This window comes from Rhyacophila brunnea, unplaced genomic scaffold (assembly GCF_057557595.1).
Source record: "Rhyacophila brunnea isolate RB1 unplaced genomic scaffold, BYU_Rbru_1.0 scaffold_9, whole genome shotgun sequence".
Taxonomy (NCBI): Eukaryota; Metazoa; Arthropoda; class Insecta; order Trichoptera; family Rhyacophilidae; genus Rhyacophila; species Rhyacophila brunnea.
In genome coordinates, this window is record NW_028233361.1 from 42,649,651 (window position 1) to 42,676,172 (window position 26,522).

General features: G+C 33.3%; 2 protein-coding genes and 1 long non-coding RNA gene across 4 annotated transcripts in view; 2 read left to right on the forward strand and 1 right to left on the reverse strand.

The window, feature by feature from the left end:
* Spt-I (serine palmitoyltransferase subunit I) overlaps positions 1-11,729 on the reverse strand; it is a 35,202-nt gene extending 23,473 nt beyond the window's left edge. The window contains exon 1 of the mRNA XM_085959695.1: positions 11,297-11,729. Coding sequence (XP_085815821.1) covers positions 11,297-11,326 — 30 coding nt within the window. The 5' untranslated portion in view covers positions 11,327-11,729. The remainder of the gene's footprint in view (positions 1-11,296) is intronic.
* On the forward strand, positions 1,626-3,366 carry LOC147063666 (uncharacterized). Its single transcript, XR_015072163.1, has 3 exons — positions 1,626-1,701; positions 2,050-2,255; positions 2,680-3,366. It is a non-coding gene; the product is annotated as an uncharacterized LOC147063666 (long non-coding RNA).
* A 606-nt stretch (positions 11,730-12,335) lies between the features above and the next one.
* Positions 12,336-26,171, forward strand: LOC147063667 (threonylcarbamoyladenosine tRNA methylthiotransferase). Of its 2 annotated transcripts, XR_015072125.1 has the most exons (8): positions 12,336-12,598; positions 12,785-12,959; positions 15,339-15,496; positions 16,644-16,910; positions 18,062-18,227; positions 20,279-20,386; positions 22,851-24,200; positions 25,045-26,160. XR_015072125.1 is itself a non-coding variant. In XM_085959818.1 (7 exons), exons 1-7 carry the CDS (start codon positions 12,415-12,417, stop codon positions 23,440-23,442), a joined length of 1,650 nt encoding a protein of 549 aa, XP_085815944.1. In that variant the 5' UTR covers positions 12,336-12,414; the 3' UTR covers positions 23,443-26,171. The 2 variants fall into 2 exon arrangements, 1 of the variants encoding a protein (XP_085815944.1); XM_085959818.1 differs by having other exon boundaries at positions 22,851-26,171.
* The last annotated feature ends 351 nt before the right edge of the window (positions 26,172-26,522 follow it).

Below are 26,522 nucleotides of genomic sequence, written 5' to 3' on the forward strand. Positions count from 1 at the left end.
TTGAGTCCCAATTAATTGATTCTTTCCAACGATTAGGAATGCAGAAATTATATGATTTTACTTTTTTTTTTTTACGGCGTATTGAAAACCTGTGTTATTAAAAATTTAAACAACATATAGATAGAGGTATGACAATTTTAATATCAAATGTTATATTTTTTCTGAAAGGTCATAGTTCCGTTACGTTTATTCATGGATCCATACTATTTATGTCAGATCTTAACAACCTGTCTCCAATTCGCCACTGCATAATTCTTTCTATCTTTTTCTTTTGACCATGTCCGATCCTAATACGATCATATGGGCCTCCAGAGAAGAAGTTTGTATTAACAGATTTGTGTTTTTTTACGAGAAATGGATGTCAGCCATTTGCTTAACCAATTAGGTCCAAACTCTGACTCGAAACACAAATTGAAAATCAATATGCGTATTTGTCATATCCAGCATTCGAACTTGGGACCCACGACATTATAGGTCGACGCTTAAGCCACTCGGCCACGCCGTTAATATTATGTAGTAATATTATGTCCAAAGACTAAGAGTCGCACAACGAGGCATGGAGAGGTGTATGTTGGGCATCACGCGAAAGGACCGTAAGAGAAACGAATGGGTTAGGAAACAGACAGGAGTACGTGATGTAATAGACGTTGCCAAACAGCTGAATTGGAGATGGGCAGGGCACATTGCTCGCCGAAAGGACGGCCGCTGGACAAATGCCGTCATCCAGTGGTACCCAAGGGGCACAAAACGGCCACAGGGTCGCCCTAAAAGCCGCTGGATTGACGAACTGGTAAAGTTCGGCGGAAATACGTGGCAGCGAACAACACAGGATCGAGAGAGTTGGAAGAAGTTTGGGGAGGCCTTCATCCAGCAGTGGATTGACCCCGGCTGATGATGATGATGATAGAAGAGTAACTGGCATTTCTACTAGTTAATTGTACAACTGATCCTAGTTTGCTATATCTATGCAAACACGTTTCACTATGACTTCCGGTACTGAAATAATAATAAAAAGTTAAATTAAACTCTGATTAAATCTGCTATATTATGGAAAAAATACTGACCTTATTGTATTGTTTACGAGCTAATGACAGGTACATGTTTAATATTATTATGTATGCAAAACAAAATATTACATTCAGAAATATAAATGTTACGATATTAAATTGCGATTAAAATATACCCATTAAGGGCACACATGCTTACCTAGAGTTTCTGTTTTTTCATTTAAAGTTGAACTATGACATTGAATACTAGGTATGATTTTTAAAGTGAAAGTGATATTATGTTACATCTCTTTTACGCATGCTAATATGATGAAAAAGTTTTTCTTTCTCTTTCTGTCACATTCGAATTTGATTACCAAAGTTTAAACATTTACTATGCGTATTAGCTGACGTGCTTCGTCGTTTACAAATTATAACATGAATTTAAAAAATATATGTATTTATAATATTAAATATATTTTATAATGTACACAGATTTTTTTAACAACTATATTATATATACTTTTATTTATTTGTCGCATATTCAAAATGTTCTTGCTATATTAAAATCTTTTTTTTAGCCGGCCAAGTAAATCCGTATTTTTGGCCATAGACTAATAGAAAAAGCTCTCTGCTGTCAGATTATGTTGATAGCAAATTGCAAGATACCTAACGAAGGAATTGTGTTTTATATCAGGAATAAGAAACACTATCTGTAAGTACAATATTATGTTATTTATTACTGTAGTAGTATTCTGTGTGTTTTGCATATATTATTCAAGTGTTAATTTATTGTTTTCTTAGTCTACATTAGTTGCGTGGTTAGTTTAGAGGTTATTGCGAGAATGCCTGTGATTTCATATTTATTTGTTTGATATAATCTAAGGCGTTCTAGTTGTTATTAAACATGTTACCTACCTGATTACTTTATTTTAGTTAATCAATCTTTTTTGATGCTTTGTATTATCACTAATCCGTTTTAATTACCATTCTTCAAACAGTCGCACACTATAAAAGATTAAAAATCACACTATTAACAGTTCATATGTTATGTTTTTTGCAGATGGAGAAAATGTCTACCGAGATCTTTGCTTGTCGACGGTTTCATATGAATAAGATGGAATGAAATAAATCTTTTAATTAATAATGAAATAAATCCGACTTTCGGCGTACGATCCGAACATGGCGTGATTCATATAATATTATTTATGACGTAGACCATCAAGCATATATACCCATTTTATAGATTTAATAGTACAATTACAAAAGGTAAATATAAAGTGACTAATGTTTGTAACCTATAGCTATGTCTATCTCGCATACATATTTAAAAAATAAAACAATTTTATAATTACATTTTTGCACTAAATTTATTATCGATAATGATATAAAAGTTGCTAAATTGATTCATAATATTCTAAAATATAATATAATTTTGCATATCAGTTACTTGTATCATATCAGGTATGTCATTTGGTAGAGCTTACTCTCCAAGTCTTTTCTTTTTCATCCTCAATATCACTTTGATATTAGAAACATTGTCTTTCTAACACCATTTCAAAGACTTTAAGTTTTCTAGATGCTGTATATTAATTCTTCTCTTCGGCTATATCTGCATCTTAGTTGCAGCATATGGATACAATGCGGCGCCTCCAAGAATCTCTGTCACTCTAGTTTTTTTGCATCGTTCCAGGTCATACTAGCAGCCCGTAACTCCGCCAGATATGCTATATAGATAGTATTTAGCGGCCATCCAGGACGCCGGAATCCGGTTGGCTTGAAGAACAGGCAAACCAGATTGGGATTCTCTTCAGGCACTCGCAGCACGTGGCCGGGCCAGGTACAAAGTTGCGTATTCACTCTCAACGTGATGCGAGGCTATTTGGTGCGTTCTTTTATCTCCCGTTACTTCTAAAATTACCGCACACCCAGTATCCGTCGTAAACATCTGTTCTCGAAGCTCAGTATACGGTTGCTCGGAGCCTTTGTAAGGTGCCATGACATAAAAACTAGTAAGATATTTAAAATAGCTGCTAGAATGAATACATTGTTGAAAGGAAATGAAAACTGATAATATGATATATCAATTAATTTGTCCATCTGAAGTTGTAGATATCAGTTAATAATTATGTGTTATACCAGTAATTAAATGCTGACTTCAAATGAAAATTGACTATTAAATATTGAAATAATATATTACCAGTTTTGATTTTTTTAAGTACTATACTATATCCATGGTTCATATTACAATGTCATAGTAAAACTTAGAAGAATAAAATATGTCGTAAGACGAAATCAATCTTGGGGTTTTAATATAAGTTAAATAAATAGTACACAGCTAATTTGTTATTACTTTGAATACATGCCATGTCTTTACATCAATAAAAAACAGAAAAACAATTTAATAATGTATAAATATTTATATAAGACTTAACAACGTCTAGTTAGACATCTAGTTAGACACGATGACCTCCATTTAATTTCCTCTTATTTTAAAATTCACCAAGATATATCCTAATAAGTAGGTAAGTATATTACATTTGTACATATAATAAGTAAATCAAGTACTTAACATAAATAATTATACTGTAAAATTAAATTACAATTGAAGCAGTATATATGGACCCCACAGAGTAATTAACAATATAATAATTTATATAATTATATCGGGTATATACTATATTGACACATTTTAATGAAGTCTATTTTTCTTGGTACCTACGTTCAATGATAAATGTTGTTTTATATTGTAACATAAACAATGGTAATATGCATTGATCTTTCTGATTTTTAAACTGTGATATCTATTTTATATATCTATTGATTTCTATGTGTATTATTGATACATTATTTATTTCAAATACAATAATTTCAAAACTAACAGTAAATAATATATAGAAAGCGTCATGTTGTTTAGTTGGAACATCTACTAGGAAATTCCATCCAATCCAAATTCAATTTTTACCAGGTGGGTACTTGTAGGTCAGTTATTTTTGGAATAAAATGAATCCCTTAAAAAATATGAAATAAGAATAGAATGATAAATATTTGTGAAAATTTACCAAATCAACATGTTTAACGTGAATATTTTCACACTAAAATGATAAATATTGTTAAGAAAATATACACAAACAGTTCATTCAGAAGTTATGACGTTTAAAAGATCCCGCGAGTTAACTCGTGCGTGGCACTGATCATGAGGTGATATCAGTTATAATCATTTATGAGGAATGGTTATAAGCCATTGGCACAACCAATTTGGTTTTTGACCTTGAGAACAAAATGTACTTTTTACACGGAACCAAAACTCACGGCTGCAGAGACGAATGCTTATACAAAATATGGCGCAGTGGAATCGCCAGCAAGATCAGGTATCATTATTTAGATGTAAGTATACATATTATTTTGAATTTCATAAAATTACACTCGTTCTGGGTGTCTCGTAACAGTAAACTATATTAGTAAATTAGATATATCTTGATGAACTATAAAATAGTGATGTAATATAGACTTGTTGAAAATATATTAAGCATAATAAAATTTAAAATAAAAATTTAGAAATTCAGCCTTTCTGGTTCTCTAATATTCATAGATCTACTGGTTCTGGGATCTACTATTTCTGGCAGTAGACAATTCATATAAAAGTGATATATCTTTTTTTCAATCTTTTCAATCCAAAATGTCTCGTCTTTTTTGATTAATTCTATTTTAACAGGAAAATTATGTCCCGTCCAAACTCCAAATAAACAGACATCTTTCTTAGTAATATGAAGCTGCCCCTGAATCTGGAAGTACCAATCGTGATTTTTATCTATTACCATATTCCTGTCTTTATCTACTTTCCAAAATTTAATTTTTTTCTGTACAATAGCTTCATCTGCACTTATTCCAGCAGCTGAGAAAGGACATTTTATTTCAATAATTGTATCATCATCGCTGATGCCATCTGGCGTTGCACCGATAAAATCATACACATCATCGATAAACAATCCACATCTCTCAATCTTAATCCGTTCTTGTACACTAAGCTGTTGTAAAGCTATTGATTCATTTTCTTTACCATATTTTACCGCTTTCACGTTGGCTAATGATTGGCTATATAATAAACGTTTTACCAAAGGCCCAAATTTTGTATTTTCTCGCCGCTTACACACCTTACCAAAAACAGAGGCAGTAAGAAGGTTTCGTCGCCTTTCTAGCCATTCTGCACATTCAGATTGTAATACGGTGCGTCTTTCTATATCCCTCCTCTCATAGTTTGTCAGTTTGAGTTTTTTCAAAAAAGTTTCTTTTAACAATTGATATTGATTTTTGTCCATATCAGGTTTTTGGCAACTCTCTCCATAATCTGGATTAGATAAAGGAACAGTATGTATTGGTTTTCGCCAAGATTTTCCTATTTTTTTTTTATTTATTTTCAACCTTCTTGATTCTAAGCGATTTATGAAGGCTTTTGGGCTATTTTTATAAACTTGTTTTTGAATTGTGCAATGTAACTTATTTGTATTAAATGCGATTACCGCCGCTGCACATCGTCCCATGTACGATTGTCTTTGAGAGTAGTTAATTCTCTTGCCGCCTACAAATTTTGCAATCATGTTATTAAAAGATTCTGAAATATTAGTAGAAAAATTATAAATTAAACTTTTTGAATTTAGCACCAAACGAGAATTATATATCATTAATTGAGAAAATAGACTGCATTCTTTTAATGCTGGTACATAATTTACATCAAGCATGTCCTCTGTATTTGGTTCATTTGTACAAAAATATGGTAGACAAGAAGTATGGTCTCCAAAAACATGGTGCGGTCCATTAAATAAATCTTTTTTCAGAGCGATAACCTTTTCTTCGAAAGTACTATCTTGTAGTTTTCTATACTTGATTGCACCTATGACGGCTTTCCGCAGACGTCTTTTTCTTGACGCAATGATTTTTCTTACATTCAAGGGATATCTTGTGTCTTTGGTTAATGCCTCTATTTTGCCACAATAATTTCTAATTAAATGGTTTTTACATTCAACTTTCTCGACAGTTACATTCGGATAAGGGTGACAATCAAGAATTTTTTTGTATGTGCTGGAATCTCCATCAGCAATCAATTTTGAATAAATCAATCCATGTGTATTAATAGATTCTTTAAAGCCTTCTAATATTGCTGTAGATTCCATTCCACCTGACGGACCGGTATAATTTAAAAAGCATTTATGTTGTTGAGCAGGGATATTTTTATTTTTAGCTTTGGCGCACAAATCGCAATATTTATTTTTCACTGACATGTACAAAATCTTTCCGGTTCTTTGACCAATGATCGTGGCAGCGCCAGATGCTGCGGAATAATTGCATCTGTATGAACGTTTCGACCAACAGCCGTCTGCAACAACTGATATCATGGGAATACCAGAAGAATCGACGTCACCATTTTCGATTGCAAGTTGTCGCTCTTCTTTCGCAGCGTTTTCCATACTCTTATTTTTGGTTTCTTCAAACCACTCGTACACCTTCTGTTGACTCTTTCTGTATGTTCTTGCTGTAATCGATGGTACGTCAATTGCTGAACACATTTCTTCCAGATTTGAAAATCCACTGCCGATACTGATTATACTGGATACAAATGCGTCACACAGATTCATTTTGTTTTTGTTCATTTCAGTGGTATATAATTTTAATTTTTTACCACAAAGTTTACATTGGATAAAAAATGTACTACTAAAGTTATCCCGATTTTCCCCAAAAATTTCTAAATGTGATAAATTACAATTAAATGGAGAATCATGGTGGCTAATTAATTGAAGTTGTTGGAAAAAATATGAAAAGTCTATAATTCTACGGCCTTCTACACGGAATTTAGGGCTTGAATCTTCAATTTCATTTTCTATAATAAATTCTTCGTGTTCGTGTTCAAATGTGGGATGAAATTCTGGTTCAGGTAGTATGCTTTGAGGATTTCCATGCTCAGGCATAGTCTTCGGCAATATATCAATACTATAATACATTCAAAAATATTAGTTTAGTAGATAGTTAACAGAAAACAAAATGTATAGCTGCTATTAATTATTGTACCAGATTATAATTTTTGTCACAGACACACTAATTTCGAATAAGACATGGCACAAACATAATATAAAAATAATATAAGTACAAATGATCATTATACTTAATTGTGTGTATTAATAAGTAATACGCAAAACTTCCTTTTGCAAGATAAATAAATATTGTGAACCAAAATTTTCTGTGAAATGTGGTTTTTTCAACTATGTATAATTATGTCAAATTATAAAATAATAATTTCAAACCTTTGTGTTTTTAATGTATTAATATTTCCATCTTTTCTCCTACGTCTTTTTTTGGAACTTCCAGCCATCGGATAGTGAGTTCGTGGCATTTTTTGTAAGTACAATCGATATAAATAATTGTGATAATATTGTTAGGTACCTATGTCAAAAACCGAGGATGAAAATTTCGCATTCCCGCTGAAATAAATGACGTTCATAGTATTGCCAGGCTAAACTTTCGAAATTAAAGTTAGTTTTTAAAAAAAAAATTACATTGGAAAATATTATGTAAGTACAGGCATCCATTATTATGTTATTTGATGAAAGTATTCTTTAAAATCATCTGTATTATTATAATCTCGCAAATTCATAATTTAGTAAAAGTTAAATTTTCTGTAATATAAACATCAGTAGGTACCTAACCTATGTTGATTCATAATTTTGGCTAAGTAAAAAATATAGATATTTTTACTTCGCGATGTGTTTGGGGTGTTCTAAATTATGTAAGTATGTTTAATAACAAATGTGAAATTCGTAAAACCTCATGTGTATTATTTATTAAATAAAAATAGTAAAACTAATAGTAGATACAAATGGTGAAAAACTTCATTCTCTTATTTACTAAAATATCAATTCAATAATATTTTAGTAGATATGGCAATACTGGACGACCCGATATATGTCACTGAAATAAAATAAAATCTATCACAATTTATAAAATACATACCTACTACAATCATAATTATTTTGAATGTAGAGGGAGATAGTTATAGAAAGGGACAGAAAACTGATTGCTATGTTGCAATATTAGGCAAAATAGATTGCAACAGTGTTAAAAATTATAATGTATGATTTAGTATGACATAACGTAGAATTGACGCAAATACAAATTTCTTCAGATTTTTTTTTGTTTTGTCCTCAAATGTCAAAATATGTTTTCCTTTTGAATAATATGTTCGAATTTGTGTTTGTTTCGCCTATTTTTGTGTTCAATTTGTAGCATTCACTTTTATAAACATATTTTTGTACAATACTTGTGTGTTGGCGTATTTTTTTGGTCATATAAAGTTAAAATAATACCAGCTAAAGATTCCATACATCATACACCAATTCGCAGGTGGGTCTGGCGGATATCAAGATGGTCGAATATTTCGTGGAAACAGTTGTTTTAAAAAGGTCTCTATTTAGTATTACAAATTTATAACTAACAAGATATTTCATCATTTATTCAATGATTAATGATAAACCTTCTGATACGTAGCTTTATATTATTTCGTATGTCTATAATTGTAGCATATTTAAATAACAAAATGTCCACTCGCTTCCATTAGATTTAGAACCAATAGAAACTGCAAATATTATAATTATACTGAATATATTTTACTACATTATGTTTTATAACATTACAACTATCTATAATAAATCGTTTGAGATAATAATTAAGGGAAAAATTTGTCATCATCACAGCCTATTAATGTCACAAAAATATGGCTTCGTTCTCAATTATCACGTTTCACGGTTTCAAAGAATATTATTTTACGTCATAAAAATACTTTATGTAGTTATCAAATGTTTTACATAAATATTTGACGATGAATAAGCTTCATAATGATATAAATAGTTTTTCTACAAATCTTACGTACTATTCAGGCTTAACCTCTGAAAATACCAGAAAATAGCTGACATGGAACACCTTCCCCCTTAATAATAATATGAACATACATATTTCACGACCAATAAAATCTTTATTGATCAGCAGTATGAATTTATTTTAAATAAGCAAATAAAATTGAGCAATGCAGTAAGGACAGTACAAAATCTAAGCGGTAAGTGAGAGTTTTCAACAAAAATAAGTAAAATTAATACTATCGACCGAAGGTACTTGATGGAATTTAAATTCTAATGGATATAAGTTTTGTACTATTCCATTTGAGTCGTTTTTTGTAGCAGAAAAAGTAGCATACTGCCAAAAGTTGATAAGTCTCTAAATTATGTTACGGAATAATTGAAATTTGTAGTTTGACATGCCCTCTAAAATTAGGCATAATGCTTTTCTTTGTGCATTAGTTCTATAATATCGGATGTATTTGATTTTTTTTTTCTAGCATACCTACATAATATTTGAGGCGTCTAATTACAAAAAGCGACAAGTCCACAATTCAATATTTTCGGGAAACACCGTTGTTATGTTTCAAGCTTCAATTATTTGTTTTAACGTGAGATTATTTTTTATTTGTTTCAGACGATAAACTCTTAAATGTAATAAATATAGGCAAAATAAAATTGGACGTAGCGCTATTTGTACTTCACTTTTTAATTTACTTCGCATAAGGCACATATTCCCGTGGCACTGTCATGAGTTTACCAGATGCTACAGCATGGGAGACGCCCTTTTCAATATTGAACGTTCCCTTATTGGTAGACTTAAACACGCGCGAAATCAACCAAGCTTTAAATAATATGAAACATGGACTTGGCGCTTTTTGTAATAAATCGAGACTTAAAACATTTTTTTTCGAAGGGTTATGTCGCGTTTCAGAATTTATAGATCAATACATATTGTGTAAAATTATACAAAGAATACGTGCGTATTTTTTTCTCGATTTTGACCAAATGTGGACTTATCGCTTTTTGGAATTAAACGCCTCAAATGATCTATTATTAGGGTTTTGATGTACCTATACGCCTATTGATTGTATTATTAATGATAGGAGTTTTCCACAAACACTTCAACTATTAATAGGTTAGGTTTTCATTCTTGAATAAATTCATGAATATTGCCAAAATTGGCTATGAAAATTGGCACGGTTCTCGCCTGGTTTCCCGTAAACCGACTTGTACCGTTTAATTTTGTATTGTGATGCTTGACTTAATAGGTAGGTGAAAAAGTTATTACCAACTTTATTGTATTAATTTATTACAGGTATACCTACTTACTTAAGTTAGAAATAATGGTACAGTTCGGTTATGAGGAATACAGCGGAAAACACATTTTGAAAATACCCGATATACTGGATTATTTGTTAGGTTAACCTAACCTAACCAAACCTAAACTAACCCAAACTAACAAATAATCCAGTAAGTATATCGGGTATTATCAAAATGTGTTTTCCGCTGTATTCCTCATAACTGTACCGAAATAATTGTATTCATTGTCAGTGTGTATTCATCTTATGGTGAGTGCACACAGTGCCTGAAGAGGCCGAAAGGTGAAACCCAGGTCGCAAAAAACTACTCAAATGGAATACCTAGTACAAAACTTAAATCCGTTAGTATGCAAATTTGTTTGTTTAAAGTCACATTCATTTGAATTTAATTTAATGTGAGACAAATAGCATGACCATATCAATTTACACTTCAAATGAAAATCATCATAATATACCTATATTTCATGGAAATTTGTTTTGTTGATTCAGGAAAAAATACTTATAAGGTGGAAAATATTATACCTATATTAGTGTTTTTTCAACAATATTGTGATACCTATACCTACGTAAGGAGTGACCTCTGCTGTTATATACAATACCTATTAAACATCCGTTTTTTTTTATGTTGACGACAGAACTTTGAGGAATGTTGGTGCTTATGTACCTACCTACTTTTATACTTTTTAATATTTACGTTATTTACCATTCGGTAGGTAAAATTATTATAATGGAAAATAGTAATGTAAATACAATTTAATAGTTTGCTGTAACTAACGTTTAGTAATAGGCAGTTCACTATCTATAAATAGCATAAGAAAACATACGATTTTCATGAACTTAAACCGAACGCTGATAATAATATCAGCAAACAAAATCACATAAATTGCGATTAGAGCCGTCAATCGCGGCCCCGCCTTTAGAGTAAATATTTAAGCAATTAACGATTGAAAGATAAAATTATCCACCAAAAACAGTCGGAAATTAAAAATTAGAATAATCTACAAAATATATAATTCAAAAAAACTTCCGACATACGAGGAATTGCCGAATCGGCAAGATTTTTTGGGACAAGTCGCCAATTACATAGGTTAGCGGTTTTAATACATACCATATTAAGAACATCCATTACGAAAAACATTTTCGATTATTTAATAAGGCAGCCGGAACTTAACAGTTACATAAAATCGAACACAAGTGGTATTTTCACACATAAATTGTTTTAGCCGCAATGCGAACATCTAATTGATCTATCACCATCTACCACGCTCGCCGAAGCTCGAAGCTCAGGTAAATGACAAATGTCACTTTTATCAAAGTGCATGTGTACTTAAATGAGGTTATGTCAGCGATCAAACCGTTCTAGGTCAGTTCTGTAATGCTTTCAAATTAAATAACATTGATACAATAGGCGTAATAAATGCACAATTTTGATATAAAAATCATTTTTGCTATCACATCACTCGTGATTTGATTGTTTTTAACTAACAATCTTACAATTATTTATTTAATTTATTATTTTAAAAAGTCGAAAAGTAGGATGGGCCAACATTATTCTACGGCCTCTACGGGGTCGGCTTCAAATTTTGGTTCAGACCTACAAACTTATCTGGAGAATGGCCAAAAATGGAACTACAAACTACCATAGGACGCCATATTAAAAAACGTCATACGAATGTCAGATTTTGCCAGTTACAAGTCGTGATTGGGTAGTTTTCGACCGTGGCTCCCCCATCTCATTCTCCAGGTAAGTTTGTAGGTCTGTAAAATTATTATCATAAAAAATGAAAGTAGTACAACCATGAACAACAATTGCTTTTATATCAAGGTCATCCGTGGAAAACGTAATTTTATTATTTTATGTGATATGTAATAGTATTTTAAACTATACGGAATACCTAGCGCAATATTATTTACCTATATTTTAACAAAGATTTTCTTAAAATATTGTCTTTTACGAGATATATTACCTAGGCACTTATATTTTTTTTGTTACAAATGATCACGTTAGTATTATATACCTATATATATTTAATTATTACACAGTTTTTAAATAATTAACATTGAAATTTAGCGATAGACTAAAATAATGTTTTAAAGAGGTAAAATCGGGAAAAGTAATTATTTGTCAAATTCATGTCAAATTGTCCATGGTAATTTTATTTAAAGGTTATGTCAATCTGACGTGTGTGTTCGGTGTAGAATTAAAACAAAATACGTTTCTAAATCATGGAAAATGATTGTTCAAATGGAATGTTGGATGATATGGAGGATTTATTTCTGTCACAGGAGGTGACTCCGAACGAGCGATACAGAAACAAAAAACTGGTGACAGTCCGACCTATTAAAAAGAAAGAAGTTGAGACAGATGAACATTTCAGAGAAAAACAGATTTGGAAAAGTGTCATACCAGGTATTTATTATTGTAATTGTAATAGATAATAGATTTTGTAGTAAGCGATTGACAATAATAATAATAAACGATTGAACAGTCGTGATGGGTCACTACCATATTTTATTGCACAAAAACTAATATAATTATGTAAACACGAAAACTATTCATATTACCGTTACTTAATAGTTATCATTTTTCTTTCAGGCACACAAACCATTTATATTAAAACTTGGGGCTGTGCTCACAACAATTCCGATTCAGAATACATGGCTGGGATTCTATCCCTCTATGGTTATAAACTGACAGAAGACAAGTGGGATGCAGATTTATGGTTACTTAATTCTTGTACCGTAAAGAGTCCTGCTGAAGATCATTTTAGGTAGGTATTGTAAAGATCTTCATTTTCAGACAATTGTGAGCTTCTTCACAGATTCACAAAAATAACCAATACCTATTCAGTGCAATCAAGCAGAGAGCACAGCCTATTTTGTTAATTGTGCCGCAGAGGTAGCCATGAGCTTTTATAATTATTTTTTTTACGAAAACAGTTTATTCCATGTAGACAATTATAATAAATACCTTTTTCGGTAAATGTACCGCAGAGGTGGACATGAGATTTTACAACTTTCTTTTTAGACCAAACCAAACCTAACCTAACCTAACATAACCTAACCTAACATAACCTAATCTAACCTACCCCAACCTAATATTACCTCATATAATCTTAGTTTGTGATAATGGTGTATTAAAATGTATGAAAATTTCAAATTTTCAATTAACGATTATTGGATCGGCAAGCTGATGCGCCGACAGAAAACGGTATTTATTATAATTGTCTACATTGAATAAACTGTTTTTGTAAAAAAAAAAATTATAAAAGCTCGTGTCCACCTCTGCGGCACAATTACCCTTTTTCTGTCGGCGCATCGGCTTTTCGATCCAATAATCGTCGAATACGTTGATGTGACGTCATCGTTATTCACAAAACACACATTGCCAAATGGAGCTCCGCAGATTGGTCAAATGCGACTTTTTAGTTTGAAAGAAAATCTATTGTTGCAATGGACAAGTTTCATGCTTCTCGGTGTGCAAGTTGAAGACGCCCGACGCATATGAACACCTACGAATTGGTCATTCCTATACCGGATCGTCGCATCGAAATATCTATACGTGTCGAAGGTTATGCGCTACTGTCGCTAGGTAGATGGATCGACGTTCTTGGAAGGTTTGATTTATAGCTGTGCCCCAGACAAGGCGAGTTTAGATGTGAGAGCCGGCTTACATTCAGTCTATCAGCCGGTAACATGACACTGAGGCAATCTAAACTCCGAGAAACATGCCATTGTGTTGCAAAAATAAGCAAAAACCAATTAGTTACTACGAGAAAATTAATTAGTGAGGTGTGTGGAGGTCAATCTCGTGATTATGTTGTCTGCACAGAGCTCCGAGCCCATCACTCCTTTTTTTAGTATTGGGTAGTCTTTGATGACATGCCACGCTGTTTGTGATGTGTAGCTGTCACAGACATCAGTCATTGTCCCTCGATTTAAATCTTTTTAGATTGTCCTTCTCAGTGCTTCATTCATGACTTGTACTGTGTGAGTTTGTGATGTTTTTATGTTCCTTGATGGCAGAGATTATGTTTGGAATAAATTTCCATGTTATTGATCCTGTGGTGGATGTTATTTATCTGTTATTCCATAGATATATATACCTATTGTGTCTTTGTTTAATTTTTTGCATAATTTAGGAGAAGTGTGTGTAAGTGTCTGTCGTGGCTTGTTTAGCATATTTATCAGCTTCCTCGTTTTCGGCTATCCCTGTATGAATTCCTATCCAGAAGAATCCAGGATTTGTTTCTCTTAGGCGTCGATCTCTCTTACATTAACATGTTGAGATGTCCAGGGTTCCAGCGGCTAGCTCAGGTGTCCATCGAACCCCGGATTCACAAATAAAGAGATATTTTAAATTGAGGAGAAATTAAATGAAACCATGTCTGTCTCGTGCGTAACTTGGTATTATCTTATATTTTAAATTTTCTTTACAGGTTTATATATTTTGTTTTTACAATAAGTTTCGCAGGTCCGTACGTGTTGGAAAAGGGACGCTTACTAACTTTCTTTTTCTTTTTTCTCCCGTACCCACGCCGACTAGTCAAAAGGACTCGTGATTGGCCAAATCTGATCGCATGATCTTTGATTCGGCGAATCACGAGCCTGACCCTGGCGCCGGCGCGCGAGGATTTCACCATTGCGTAATGCGCGGCAAAATTTATTATATTTGAATACTTATATTTAGTCTTAAAATTATCTCTTTCATCCATCATCATTTATACTTTAAAATCTATCTTAATTACACCTCCGCCCAGTAAGTCATTTTCACGCACCGGACGAAGGCCTTTACTCAGGAATAAAAAAAATACTTACGTAGTTGAGCAAGGAATCAGATTAGATGTTTTATGAAGCTGTTTCTAGAGGTCAGGGTTACGTTTCGACTTATGACTACTAAATGATTATTTTACACCGGGAGGAGCCCGCCTGTAACAGGGGTGTATCAATGTCCTATTTCACATGCATGCATTTTACATTTTCAGTAAGATTTGCAGAAGATCATTTTATACTATTAAGACACCAAAATAAGCTGGCGACTCGTGCAAAGACAATGATTTTTTTAACATAAAATCCACTTTTCAACATTTAATATTATTGTACACAGTGTCATTGATTTGATGATAACAATTTTATATTTGTTTTTCCAGGAACGAAATAGAACTTGGACGTAGCAGAGGGCGACACGTCGTTGTGGCGGGCTGCGTGCCTCAAGGCATGCCCCGTTCAGGATATCTGCAGGGTCTGAGCATCATTGGGGTACAGCAGATTGACAGAATTATTGAAGTCGTGGAAGAAACACTCAAAGGTTCTAAAGCTATATCAAATATTTTTTTGTTATTTTGTACAGGTACATCATCGCGAGGGATGCATTGTAAACATGGTCGCGATAAGCAAATTCCCTTGTTTGGCCTCTCTACGTTTATTGTGCAAAATTTGAGATTACATACTGTCAAGTAATGCATTACAGCCATGTTTTACAGCACTCACTCGCTCTTAATCTTCATTGTTCTCTTCTAACAACTCCATGCATTGATTGTAAAGAGAAAGGGCGTTTTCAATGGTTTTAACACTTAACTTTCGCACGGGAACAGGTTTGAAGACGTCATTTTCTAGGGACGTATGGCAGTTCATTTCCTACAGCTCTTCATTAGTTAAGGGGTCGCCGTGTGATTTTAACAAAGTCTGAATATCATCTACATCAACACCTTCGATGCCTGCTTCAGGATGTGGGGGCATGGAAATATGTACATATATTTACCAAGTATACATATATTTTTCCCACATTTTTTTTTGTCAGATTTAGTTCAGTTGCAGACCTCTTGGCGATAATTTTTTCTTTGAGTAATCGAAAATAAAATTAATGTTATACCAGTGTTTCCCAACCGGGTCCGGTAGCTTTGTCAGGGGTACCAAAAGCACGATTTGAAACCTTTTTACGGACTTTAATATGTGTCAAGTCAGCTAGGCGTTTCCTGAGATTTACAAAATGTTTCAAGAGTTTTGCTAACCAAAAATCATCGCGCTATACTATCTTGTACTGCTTAAGAAGTAAGGTGTGCAGATTTCACTCCGTGCGCAAGAAGTTGGTTGGAATAATGAGTTTTTTTATTAATGGCTGCCATCACCAAAAGTGTTTACATTGCACTTGTTGTATTCACTTGTCTCGTTCGGCTTGCCTTCCACTCTCTTAGTCCCTGTCCAAACTATCGATCTTTTGTACATATTTGTAGACTGTACATCCACTAGACAAATTTTGTCAATAGAATATCCATTTGCAATTAACTCCAGTGTTATGGACCACTGTAAATTATTGAATCAGGAAATCCACTATAATCTATGAAATTAAACATATTTTGTTACTAACTTTATATCAAATTAATCCGTGGTCCATAATATATACAATATATCTGATTTTAAACTGGTAATTTTACATTGACTGTGCTCCTTTGCAGGTCACACCGTTCGTCTATTCGGCAAAAAGAAAGGAGAAGACGGCAAAAAGATTGGTGGAGCACCTCTGTTGCTACCGAAGGTGCGGAAGAATCCCCTCATCGAAATAATCGCCATTAACACGGGATGTCTGAATCAATGCACCTACTGTAAAACGAAACACGCCAGGGGTGAGCTTGGAAGCTACCCGCCTGAGGAGATCATCGAAAGAGCCAAGCAGTCGTTCCAGGAAGGTGTCTGTGAAATATGGCTGACCAGCGAAGATACAGGTAGATATTAATAATAATAATTTGTAGTTTCTTTTACGGCGATGGGGTTTGTATTTTCCTCTCAATGAAAATGTGTATTTTCTATACACTGTTAAAAGTAGCTACTAGGTAGTAAAAAAAATATTTCGAAAACAGATGTCTGCGACGGATACTGGGTGTGCAGTGGTATGACTTTAGGAACAACGAGGAGATAAGGGAACGCACCAAGCAGCCTCTCATCACGCTGAGTGAAGAGGCGACATTGGATCTGGCTCAGCCACGTGCTGCGGATGTCAGAAGAGAACCTCAACCCGGCTTGCCTGTTCTTCAAGCCGACCGTATTCCGGTCTCCTGGAAGGCCGCTAAATACTATCTATAGATTGTATACGGCGGAGCTACGGGATGCTGGTTTGGCCTGGAATGAAGCAAGAAGATTGGCGAGCGACAGGGATTCTTAGAGGCGCCGCGTGGTGTCCATATGCTCCAACTAAGGGGCGGATATGGCTGAAGAAGAAGAAGAAAAAAAATATTTATTCTAACTAAACTTAATACGTAGTCCCTACTCTTTTGCACTTGTACAAACAGACGAATCTGTTTTCAAATTTCTCTAAAACAGCTCTTGCTGTCTTGGCGAAAATATTTTTGTTTTTTATCATTCAAAATTGATTTTAGAGCAGAAAATGGTCAAAAATCTGAACCAGTAGAACAACAAAAATCTTCCATGCAAAATCGCATTGTTCCACTGCCCTGCACTCCAGCTCTCTCCATTTCAATACTCTGGTTGTAATTTGAGAATGTCCATAATGCTTAGTCCAAACTTTTTGAATGAACAAACCATTTAAATGCCGGGAGGTATTATAATATCACCATTCTAATACCTCCCCAGCAGGCCACGAATTTCTACGAGAAAATAAAACTTTGGAATCATTATTTCGAAATATATTAAAAGTATATCATAAAGATCCTCGGTTGAGGATGTCACCATAATTACAAGAGATGGCAGTGTATTGTGTACAATATATTGATTTATTTAAAACAACCGACCGGGGCTAGTGTAGTGAGTGTAAAGTACACACGCTCATTTTCTGTGGCCGGCCTTGCATGCACAGATTTGTAGAGCGCGTAAACGCGCTTGTGGCATACATCCGGTTAATAAAATTGTCGGTTTCCAGGAACATACGGTCGAGATATTGGCTCATCATTACCCGATTTACTAGATGAACTCGTCAAAGTTATTCCGGAAGGCTGCAGATTGAGATTGGGAATGACGAATCCACCGTATATACTGGAACACCTCGAAAGAATGGCTGTGATCTTCCAACATCCTAGAGTCTATAAGTTAGTGTCTGTATTATTCAACAAATTTAACCAGAAATTAAGAATGTTAGATTGGTAGTACAGTAGAACCTCGATAATTTGAAAAACGATGAATCGAATTTCGCCGTATTTTGAATTTTTCGTCAATTTTAACCCCCAAGAATCATTTTTCATACAAAAAGTTCATTATAAATCGAAATATTCGTTATTTCGTAATTCGAAATGGAATTTGGTCCCAAAGGCCATTTTTGTCCATATCAATCAAAATAAATAATAGTAAAATAAACGCAAACACCGTGTGCGTGAGTATGTAATGTGCGTGTGTTACACTCAGTTAAGCGGGACGCTAGATATCCATACATTTGCTGGCCATATACGTACAGTTTTAGTAGCAGGTTGAACCTGGCACAGACAATAACTGTACAAAAACTCTACGTTAGTGGCCACACCACAGATCAGTTTAACTACCCCATTTAAATCTGTCGAACTGTCAACAGACGTGCCTATATACGTACAGTTAGTGTCTGTGGCAGAGCAAGTGTCAAAAACTATGGAGGTTAAGTTCGCGGAGATAATACACAGGGGTAGTGTTTAAATTAGTTTTTAGTAAGGTATACCTGAACGATATTGATACACGAATAATTTTACTTAGAATTTATTATGATTATAATTGTTTTTATTAGAAACAAATTGACATAAAATACATACCAATGACTTTTGGATAATAAATCATGATTTCGCTAGTGGATTGTGTATTTTATCGTTTCACCGAAACAATATTATACACATTTGTGTAAATATAAAATATGAACTATAATCTTTTCTTTTGAATAAATTATTCCCTTTAATGGACAGTATTAATTATCTATTTGGTCATATTTTTAGAATACGGTAATATTTATATAGGTATTGATTTTATATACTTACAATAAATTTAAACATGCCACAAAATTATATTTACATCAATCATCAGTATAATAATTAATTACTATGATATTATTAAAATTTATACTTAAATTTTATTTAGATTTACCGACATTGTCATTCACAATTAGGTATATTAATCTATGTTGTGAACGTCTTAAATTAATAATTTGTAATATTCACTACATACAAGTTATTAGTCTATATTTTCACAATAACTTAATATTTATAATGCTCTCTAAAATTTTAACATTTATATTATATTGTATAAAATAATATGTTTACATAAATAACTATAACTTTGTTTTACCGTCGTAAAAATAAATAAAATATAATATTTGCGATCTCCGCGGACATAATATTATGACATTATTAATAATAAATGAATTTGTATTTTATAACAAGCAACACCAGCCGCAGCTGTATCGCGCGGTATATTCTACTTAACGTTACCAACATCTAACGTCAGTCACCCGAGAACTTTCGGCGAGTCGAAATTCCAACAGTTTTACAAAAACACGGGAGTGGGGGGTCGCTGGCAGTTTGCACCTGGCAGGTCGAAAATTGTCCGTCTATGGGCGCAGCAGATTATCTACCAAAGATAACTGTATGGCCGCCATTACGTATTAACTGGCATGTTCAACCTGTTACTAAAACTGTACGTCTATGGCGGCCTATTCTTAATATCGCCTGACACCTGCAAGGATTTATTTGCACCAATAGTGTGTATTTTAAACTATAGCGATAATAACTGTTTACACGTAATAGTGCTGACTGTCTCGCCAATCTCATTCTTCACGAGTAAGCGAGACGTGATGTTGTCATTTTATGGTACTATTTGACAGTCGTACAAATTAGTTAATTTCAAAATGAATCTCTGCGCGGTGTAGTTCGTTTTTTTTCCGGCAGGTTCACCACTATTGTTCACTATTGAACAAACCCCAACTGTCACGTGAAAATTCAGAAGCTTCCGAACTTTTTTGATTCATGTATTATGCAATTATGCGTCTGGCAGGATAACACATGTATACACGTGCATTTTATATTTATGGTCACGATAATACATACTGTCAGCAGTAAATCCATGCATGTGGAAACAGGGTATAAGTAAAAAGTGTCAAATTTCATTATTAAATGTTTTTTTTCAGATTCCTCCATGTTCCGGTGCAGTCGGGAAGTGACCAGGTACTATCAGACATGAAGAGAGAATACACAAGAGCTGATTTTGAGCATGTCGTTGATTACCTCCGTGGCAGGTAATATTTGAATATGTCGTTAAAATACAAACATATCGCACCGTGAGTGTAAAACCAACGCATCTGCAAAAGACATATTTTGGATATATTAGGGTTTGATGTCTTCGTTTTGTTAGGAGAAATAGATTTTCTAAAAAAAAAAACATAATATTTGGTTTATATCTACATTATATTGCACGTTCTTTCAGTTACTTCACTTTTACATGATCAGGTTCACGACTTCTGCAGTTGTTTTGCATTTAATCTCGAAATTGAAAAATTTGCAGATACGTTGGTTTTACACTCACGGTGCGATATAACCTCCTCATCTACGCGGCTTTGCTCCATAGGTATGAAATCTGTGGCATTCTTAATTTGGTCCAGTGCGTGGCGTTGGCCTTACATCCGGGGGCTCCGGGTTCGATCCCGGTGAGGTCACAATATATTTACGTAATATGTGATTTTCTCAAAGGTGGGGCCGGGCGTATCATTGTTTCACTTCTACTATTAAATAACTGTTTACTTTAATACCTGCTCATCAGCGCTCTTAGGTGTTAAAAGACCAACAGTTAAAATTTGTCATAGTTAGTATGTCACCTCGTAGCATAGAGGATAATGCGCGGACGGTGTAAACCAAGAGATACAGGGTTCGATTCCTGTCGGGTGGCTTACTTTTTTCAAAAAGATTTTTTCTAATGGTTATAATATATTTTCTCAGAAGTGTTTTTCAAAATTATGTATGTTCAATAATTAGAATGGTACATTCTTAAATCTTGTGAATTATTCGTTGAATAAAAGAAATAGTTAATTAAAAACAATTTTGTATTTAGTGTTTTCATATATAATATGAGATTGCCGTTTCTGATGGTAAAGGATTAATGAATGTGTGAGAGTGGTTTAAAATAGTAAATTAAATCATGCTTAAGGGCGAACGTGCTCAGCGTGGGTCGAAATGGAACTTTTTTTCTATTTTCAAAGCATGATCCTGGACATACCTTAAACGTTATAGATAATCTATTTATATAATTTTGAAGCCTTATTATCCTTTATATTTATTTTAAACATTTGATGACTGCAAAAAGTATTTTTATTACATAAAATAGTGTTCTTTTAAACCTCTCGCTCTAATGTTTTAGAATATAGTCATATTTCAGTACATGAATGTGCAGCGGTGTTCAGATTTTTTATATTTATTAATTTTTAAACGCATTTATAAAACCATTAGTATAATTTATGACGAGATAATTTTTGTAAAATATTTACGATAAAAAATTATATTGATAATCTCTGTGATCCCAAATTTGACAAGAATTAGGCATTTTATTATTCAAAAAATGGGCAAGATTAACACATTTGAAGATAATTCTAAAGATACTAATTATAAGCTATGTTTTTGACCATTCAAGTGTCACCTGTGTACCTAACCGAAATTTTTTTAATTTTTTTTTAAACGGTACATGTTCAAACACGCGCGTTAACATGATCTTACTCCCTACTTCAATTTTAGTTTGTCAATTTATGGATATAGCCCTATGTTGTTAACCACTGGGGAATGTCAAAAGAAATGGCGTATTTCAAAAAAACACTACCTTATTCTTAGGTCAATAATTATTATAAAGCAATCATTATTTGTAGAATGTTTATCACACTAGAATGGTCAAAAAACATAGCTTATAATTAGTATCTTTAGAATTATCTTCAAATGTGTTAATCTTGCCCATTTTTTGAATAATAAAATGCCTAATTCTTGTCAAATTTGGGATCACAGAGATTATCAATATAATTTTTTATCGTAAATATTTTACAAAAATTATCTTATCATAAATTATACTAATGGTTTTATAAATGCGTTTAAAAATTAATAAATGTAAAAAATCTGAACACCGCTGCACATTCATGTACTGAAATATGACTATATTCTAAAACATTAGAGCGATAGGTTTAAAAGAACACTATTTTATGTAATAATACTTTTTGAAGTCATAAAATGTTTAAAATAAATATAAAGGATAACAAGGCTTCAAAATTATATAAAAAGATTATCTGCAACGTTTAAGGAATGTCCAGGATCATGGTTTGAAAATGCAATAAAAGTTCCATTTTGACCTACGCTGAGGATGTCCCCCCTTAATGGTCTTTCCGTTTCATAAATGCAATTAGTCAGTCAAATATGAAAGCCGTATTAGGTCATGGTGGAATCACTTTGTTAAAAGTGCAAAGCTGTATTTTTCCTGTTTGATATTGTCTCTTCTATTACTAAATATGTACACTATTGTCATTGGGCCTCATGGCCTTTTGTAGTGTAAAAAGTTTATATTTTTTTTATATAAAAAAATCAATAAAACAATATCATTTTTTGAAATAATTTAAAAATAAATAAACTCGTACATCGGCGATCTTTGGTAAAAATGTTTCTTGAATGCCAAAGTATGCAATAATAGTATGTATATATTATATAAAATATTTTTTTTTGTATTGATTTCAGTGTTCCTGGCATGACCATCGCAACCGACATTATCTGCGGCTTCCCAACGGAGACAGACAATGACTTCCAAGAGACTGTCAAGATGTGTTCTAGCTACAAATTCCCCAGTCTGTTCATCAATCAATTCTTCCCGAGACCCGGGACCGTGGCTGCCAAAATGAAGAAAATACCCGCGCAGGACGTCAAACGAAGAACAAAGTTACTAACGGAACTATTCAATTCCTACAGCACTTACAAGGAGTCGAGAATCAACAAGATACAAAAGGTTTTAGTCACCGATGTATCACACGATAAGAAATATTTCGTAAGTCATAATATTTATTATGAACAAGTCTTAGTGCCGAAGGAGCAGAATCTAATGGGAAAACTGATCGATGTCAGAATTACTGCGGTTTCTAAGTTTTGTATGTTCGGTCAGCCGCTGAACGGAAAGATTACGACGCCCAGTATAAGTCCGCCACTTCTTCATGGTCAGGTATCTGGATGCGAGCTGATGAAGACGTCGGAGAAGCAGGACAGTTTCATGAAGAATTTGATTAAATTCGCTCTATTCGTTTTGTGTACTGGAGTGCTCTATGGGTGGTTTAAATGATTGGATATTTCTGTTATTTTGAAAGGTTTGGCCTGGCTAATATATTGGACTGTTTCTGTTATCAATTTTCTTGGCTTCGTTTACGGTATTTTGATTATAACCCTGATAGTCAGTGTCGCGTTTGATGGTATAGATGCCGACGGACTGCCTTGATTTTGAGGCCTCCTACGATATACAATTTACAAAGAATTTTTTTTTTGAATTTGTTAATCTCGATGCATTTAATGAGTTTGATGCCACAATATCAATGAAACGGGGGTTACCTGTACCACAGTGAGAGATTCAAATCCACTTGGAAAGCAGGTCACAAGGCTTCCCTGATTCCTTTCTTTTTGATGGTACCATCACGGACAAGTATTGATAAGTGATTATAATATTTACTAACTTTGTACAACAGATGTAAAACATTGTGTAAACTCTACCTATTGATTATTCTGATAAACAAATCCCGCTACATTTAATGAGTTTGATGTCACAATAATCAATTTGACAGAAGTTTCTGAAGAATATATTGTTTTTTTAATACAGGTTATGTACTATCACCTCCGTAGGTGAGGGAAGGAGCTTTTGTTACTCCCTCTCTCTTGTTTTGGTGTAGGATGAATTGTGTCATATGTTGTTTGTTTACTTCGGGTGATAAAGAACACACGAATGGTTGCTTAGAAGTCGGCGAGATTTAATTACTGGACACAAATTACTGTGATTACATTAAGAAATCACATTGATTGTTTATAAAGATCTGCGGCCGCAAAGCAAATGTAGCAGTCGCGAAAAAATGCAGAACTATTCTAACTTGCATTTAAAAAAATTTATGAGAGAGTTCTTTGAATCAATTTACTGAAATTATTTATTATTTTTATAGATAAATAAATGTACATGTAATCATATTTTAGTAGGATTATTGATGAATAAAATGGTGCATACTAGAGATGGGAAAACTGGTCGATTTTGAAGACTAAGTATACTTACTACCAGTATAAAAAAATACTTAGTATCAAAACTTGTTCCAAAATACTTACTAGTATTTGGAATACTATATAGGCGTGCGTATGCGACATAAGTCTCATACTCAACTGGAACTAAAACTTAACTCCATATTAGTATGTATTTGAAATATCGGCTTCAATAGAATCGCTGAAAATACACTTGAGCTGGGCTTTACGAAATCTCCCATTCATTATAAAATTTTAAACACATTTTAAATCCGTCACCTCACCACATTTCCGAGGGAATATGCTGCTACAGAAAATTTATGACCCATTGTTCATACATAAGATGATGTCATTCACATGCATAGACTAATAAATTAAAATATAATTATATTCAAGTGCTATCTCGATCGCGCGCATTTAATCTCAATAGTATTGAAAGTCTACCAACTAGCCAGCGTCTCGCGATGCTTTTTGTTGCAAGTTTTTTGGAACAAGTTTATTGAGCCACACGTACTGAGTATGGGTAGTTTCATCCGATACTTGCGTACACAAACTGGTGACAGTATTTCCAACTCATCTCTAGTGCATACATTTGTCTATATAAATAGTAAATAACTGAAGTAGACTGTTTCAAAAAACTCTCCTTCAAAATATTTCAAATGTGAGATAGAATAGTTCTGCATTCAGCTGACGAAATGTTGTTGCTAGCTCAGAATCCGCGTGCGATCTCTTTTGTTGACTTTTTAAAACTAAAGCGTTGACACGCCTTGTAAAAATGCACTCATCTAAAAATAGATACAGAGCGGCTCGCTGCAGCCAATTAGCAATGAGTCGTATTATGTGATATATCCACACCGTCTTAACTTATTATTAACAATAAATAATTACATTTTTAGGCTGTAAATTACTGTCTAGTAGTCAACTATGCTCATATTTCTATGAGTCTGCCCTATAATGATTGCCCGGACTCTTTAGGGTTCCATGGAATTAAATCATTATACGACACCTTTTGGCGATGTTGGTACCTAATTAACAAACAATCTTCGTAAGAAAAATATGTATTGAGACATCTTCACAGTATAGAGTTTCATATTATGATTTATCTTAGATCGACTATGGTGATTTATGTTGTTTATCACGATAGTTACAAATTATATTGTGGGGTCAAAATTATCTGATGTAGCCTGCTTAGTTTTATTAAATGATTATCCAATAATACAACATACGTAAATGAGAACGTATACCTTTATCAAAATAAGATCGATTAACATAATATAATTAGTATCATTAAGAACCTCAGAAAATAAAATAACTAATTATTGATGTTTGTTGTCTATATACTTTTGTCTTATATGAGATATTTTTCATCGAATCGAAATCCTAACAAGGATCTGTTATTTTTAAGTAACAAAGTCAATATGTGTTAAATGTACGAATCTTATTAATGTTACAACATATTAAAGTGTCGATGCTGGCGTAATAATGTATCGTCATTGTTCTGGCAGAAGACACTTATTCGAAAAAATGACATATTGAGTTAGTTATACCAAAATGTTCCTTATTTCAAACTTTACCGTCTGGAAACCTTCTTAATAAATAAACAGTCTTTATTTTAAAGTCATCCTTTTTACGATTACTTAATAAACTCAAATGATAGACCATTTCAAACATTTTAACAATTTCAAAGTCAAAATACTCAAAACTAGTATTCTCCAGTTAGTGTGTTCTGCCAGAACAGAGACGATATGACATCTTGTGAACCTGTGACGAATTAAATGTTTTGATTAAAAAAAAATTTATTGCATTATTTTCTCTGTTTATCCCAACCAACATGAAAAAAGAAAATATTTGTGTTATCCTCAGGGATAAAAAGAAAAGAATCAATATTTAAATCTTTGAAAAAGAAGAATAATAATAAAAAGAAAATTTAATATTATTTTTGGTGGTGCTTTTTGGCAGTGGACTGTAATTTGAACGAAGGTGATTCCGGATCTAGGGGGGGGGGGGGTTAACATGATGCCCAACACTGACCATATATGATGTTGATGATGGCTCCGCGGTATGGTTTGTTGGGTTACCTGGTGCGCGGCACTTGACAGTACACTGTTGATGGATGGTATATGAGGTTGATGAATGATGAGGGCCGGT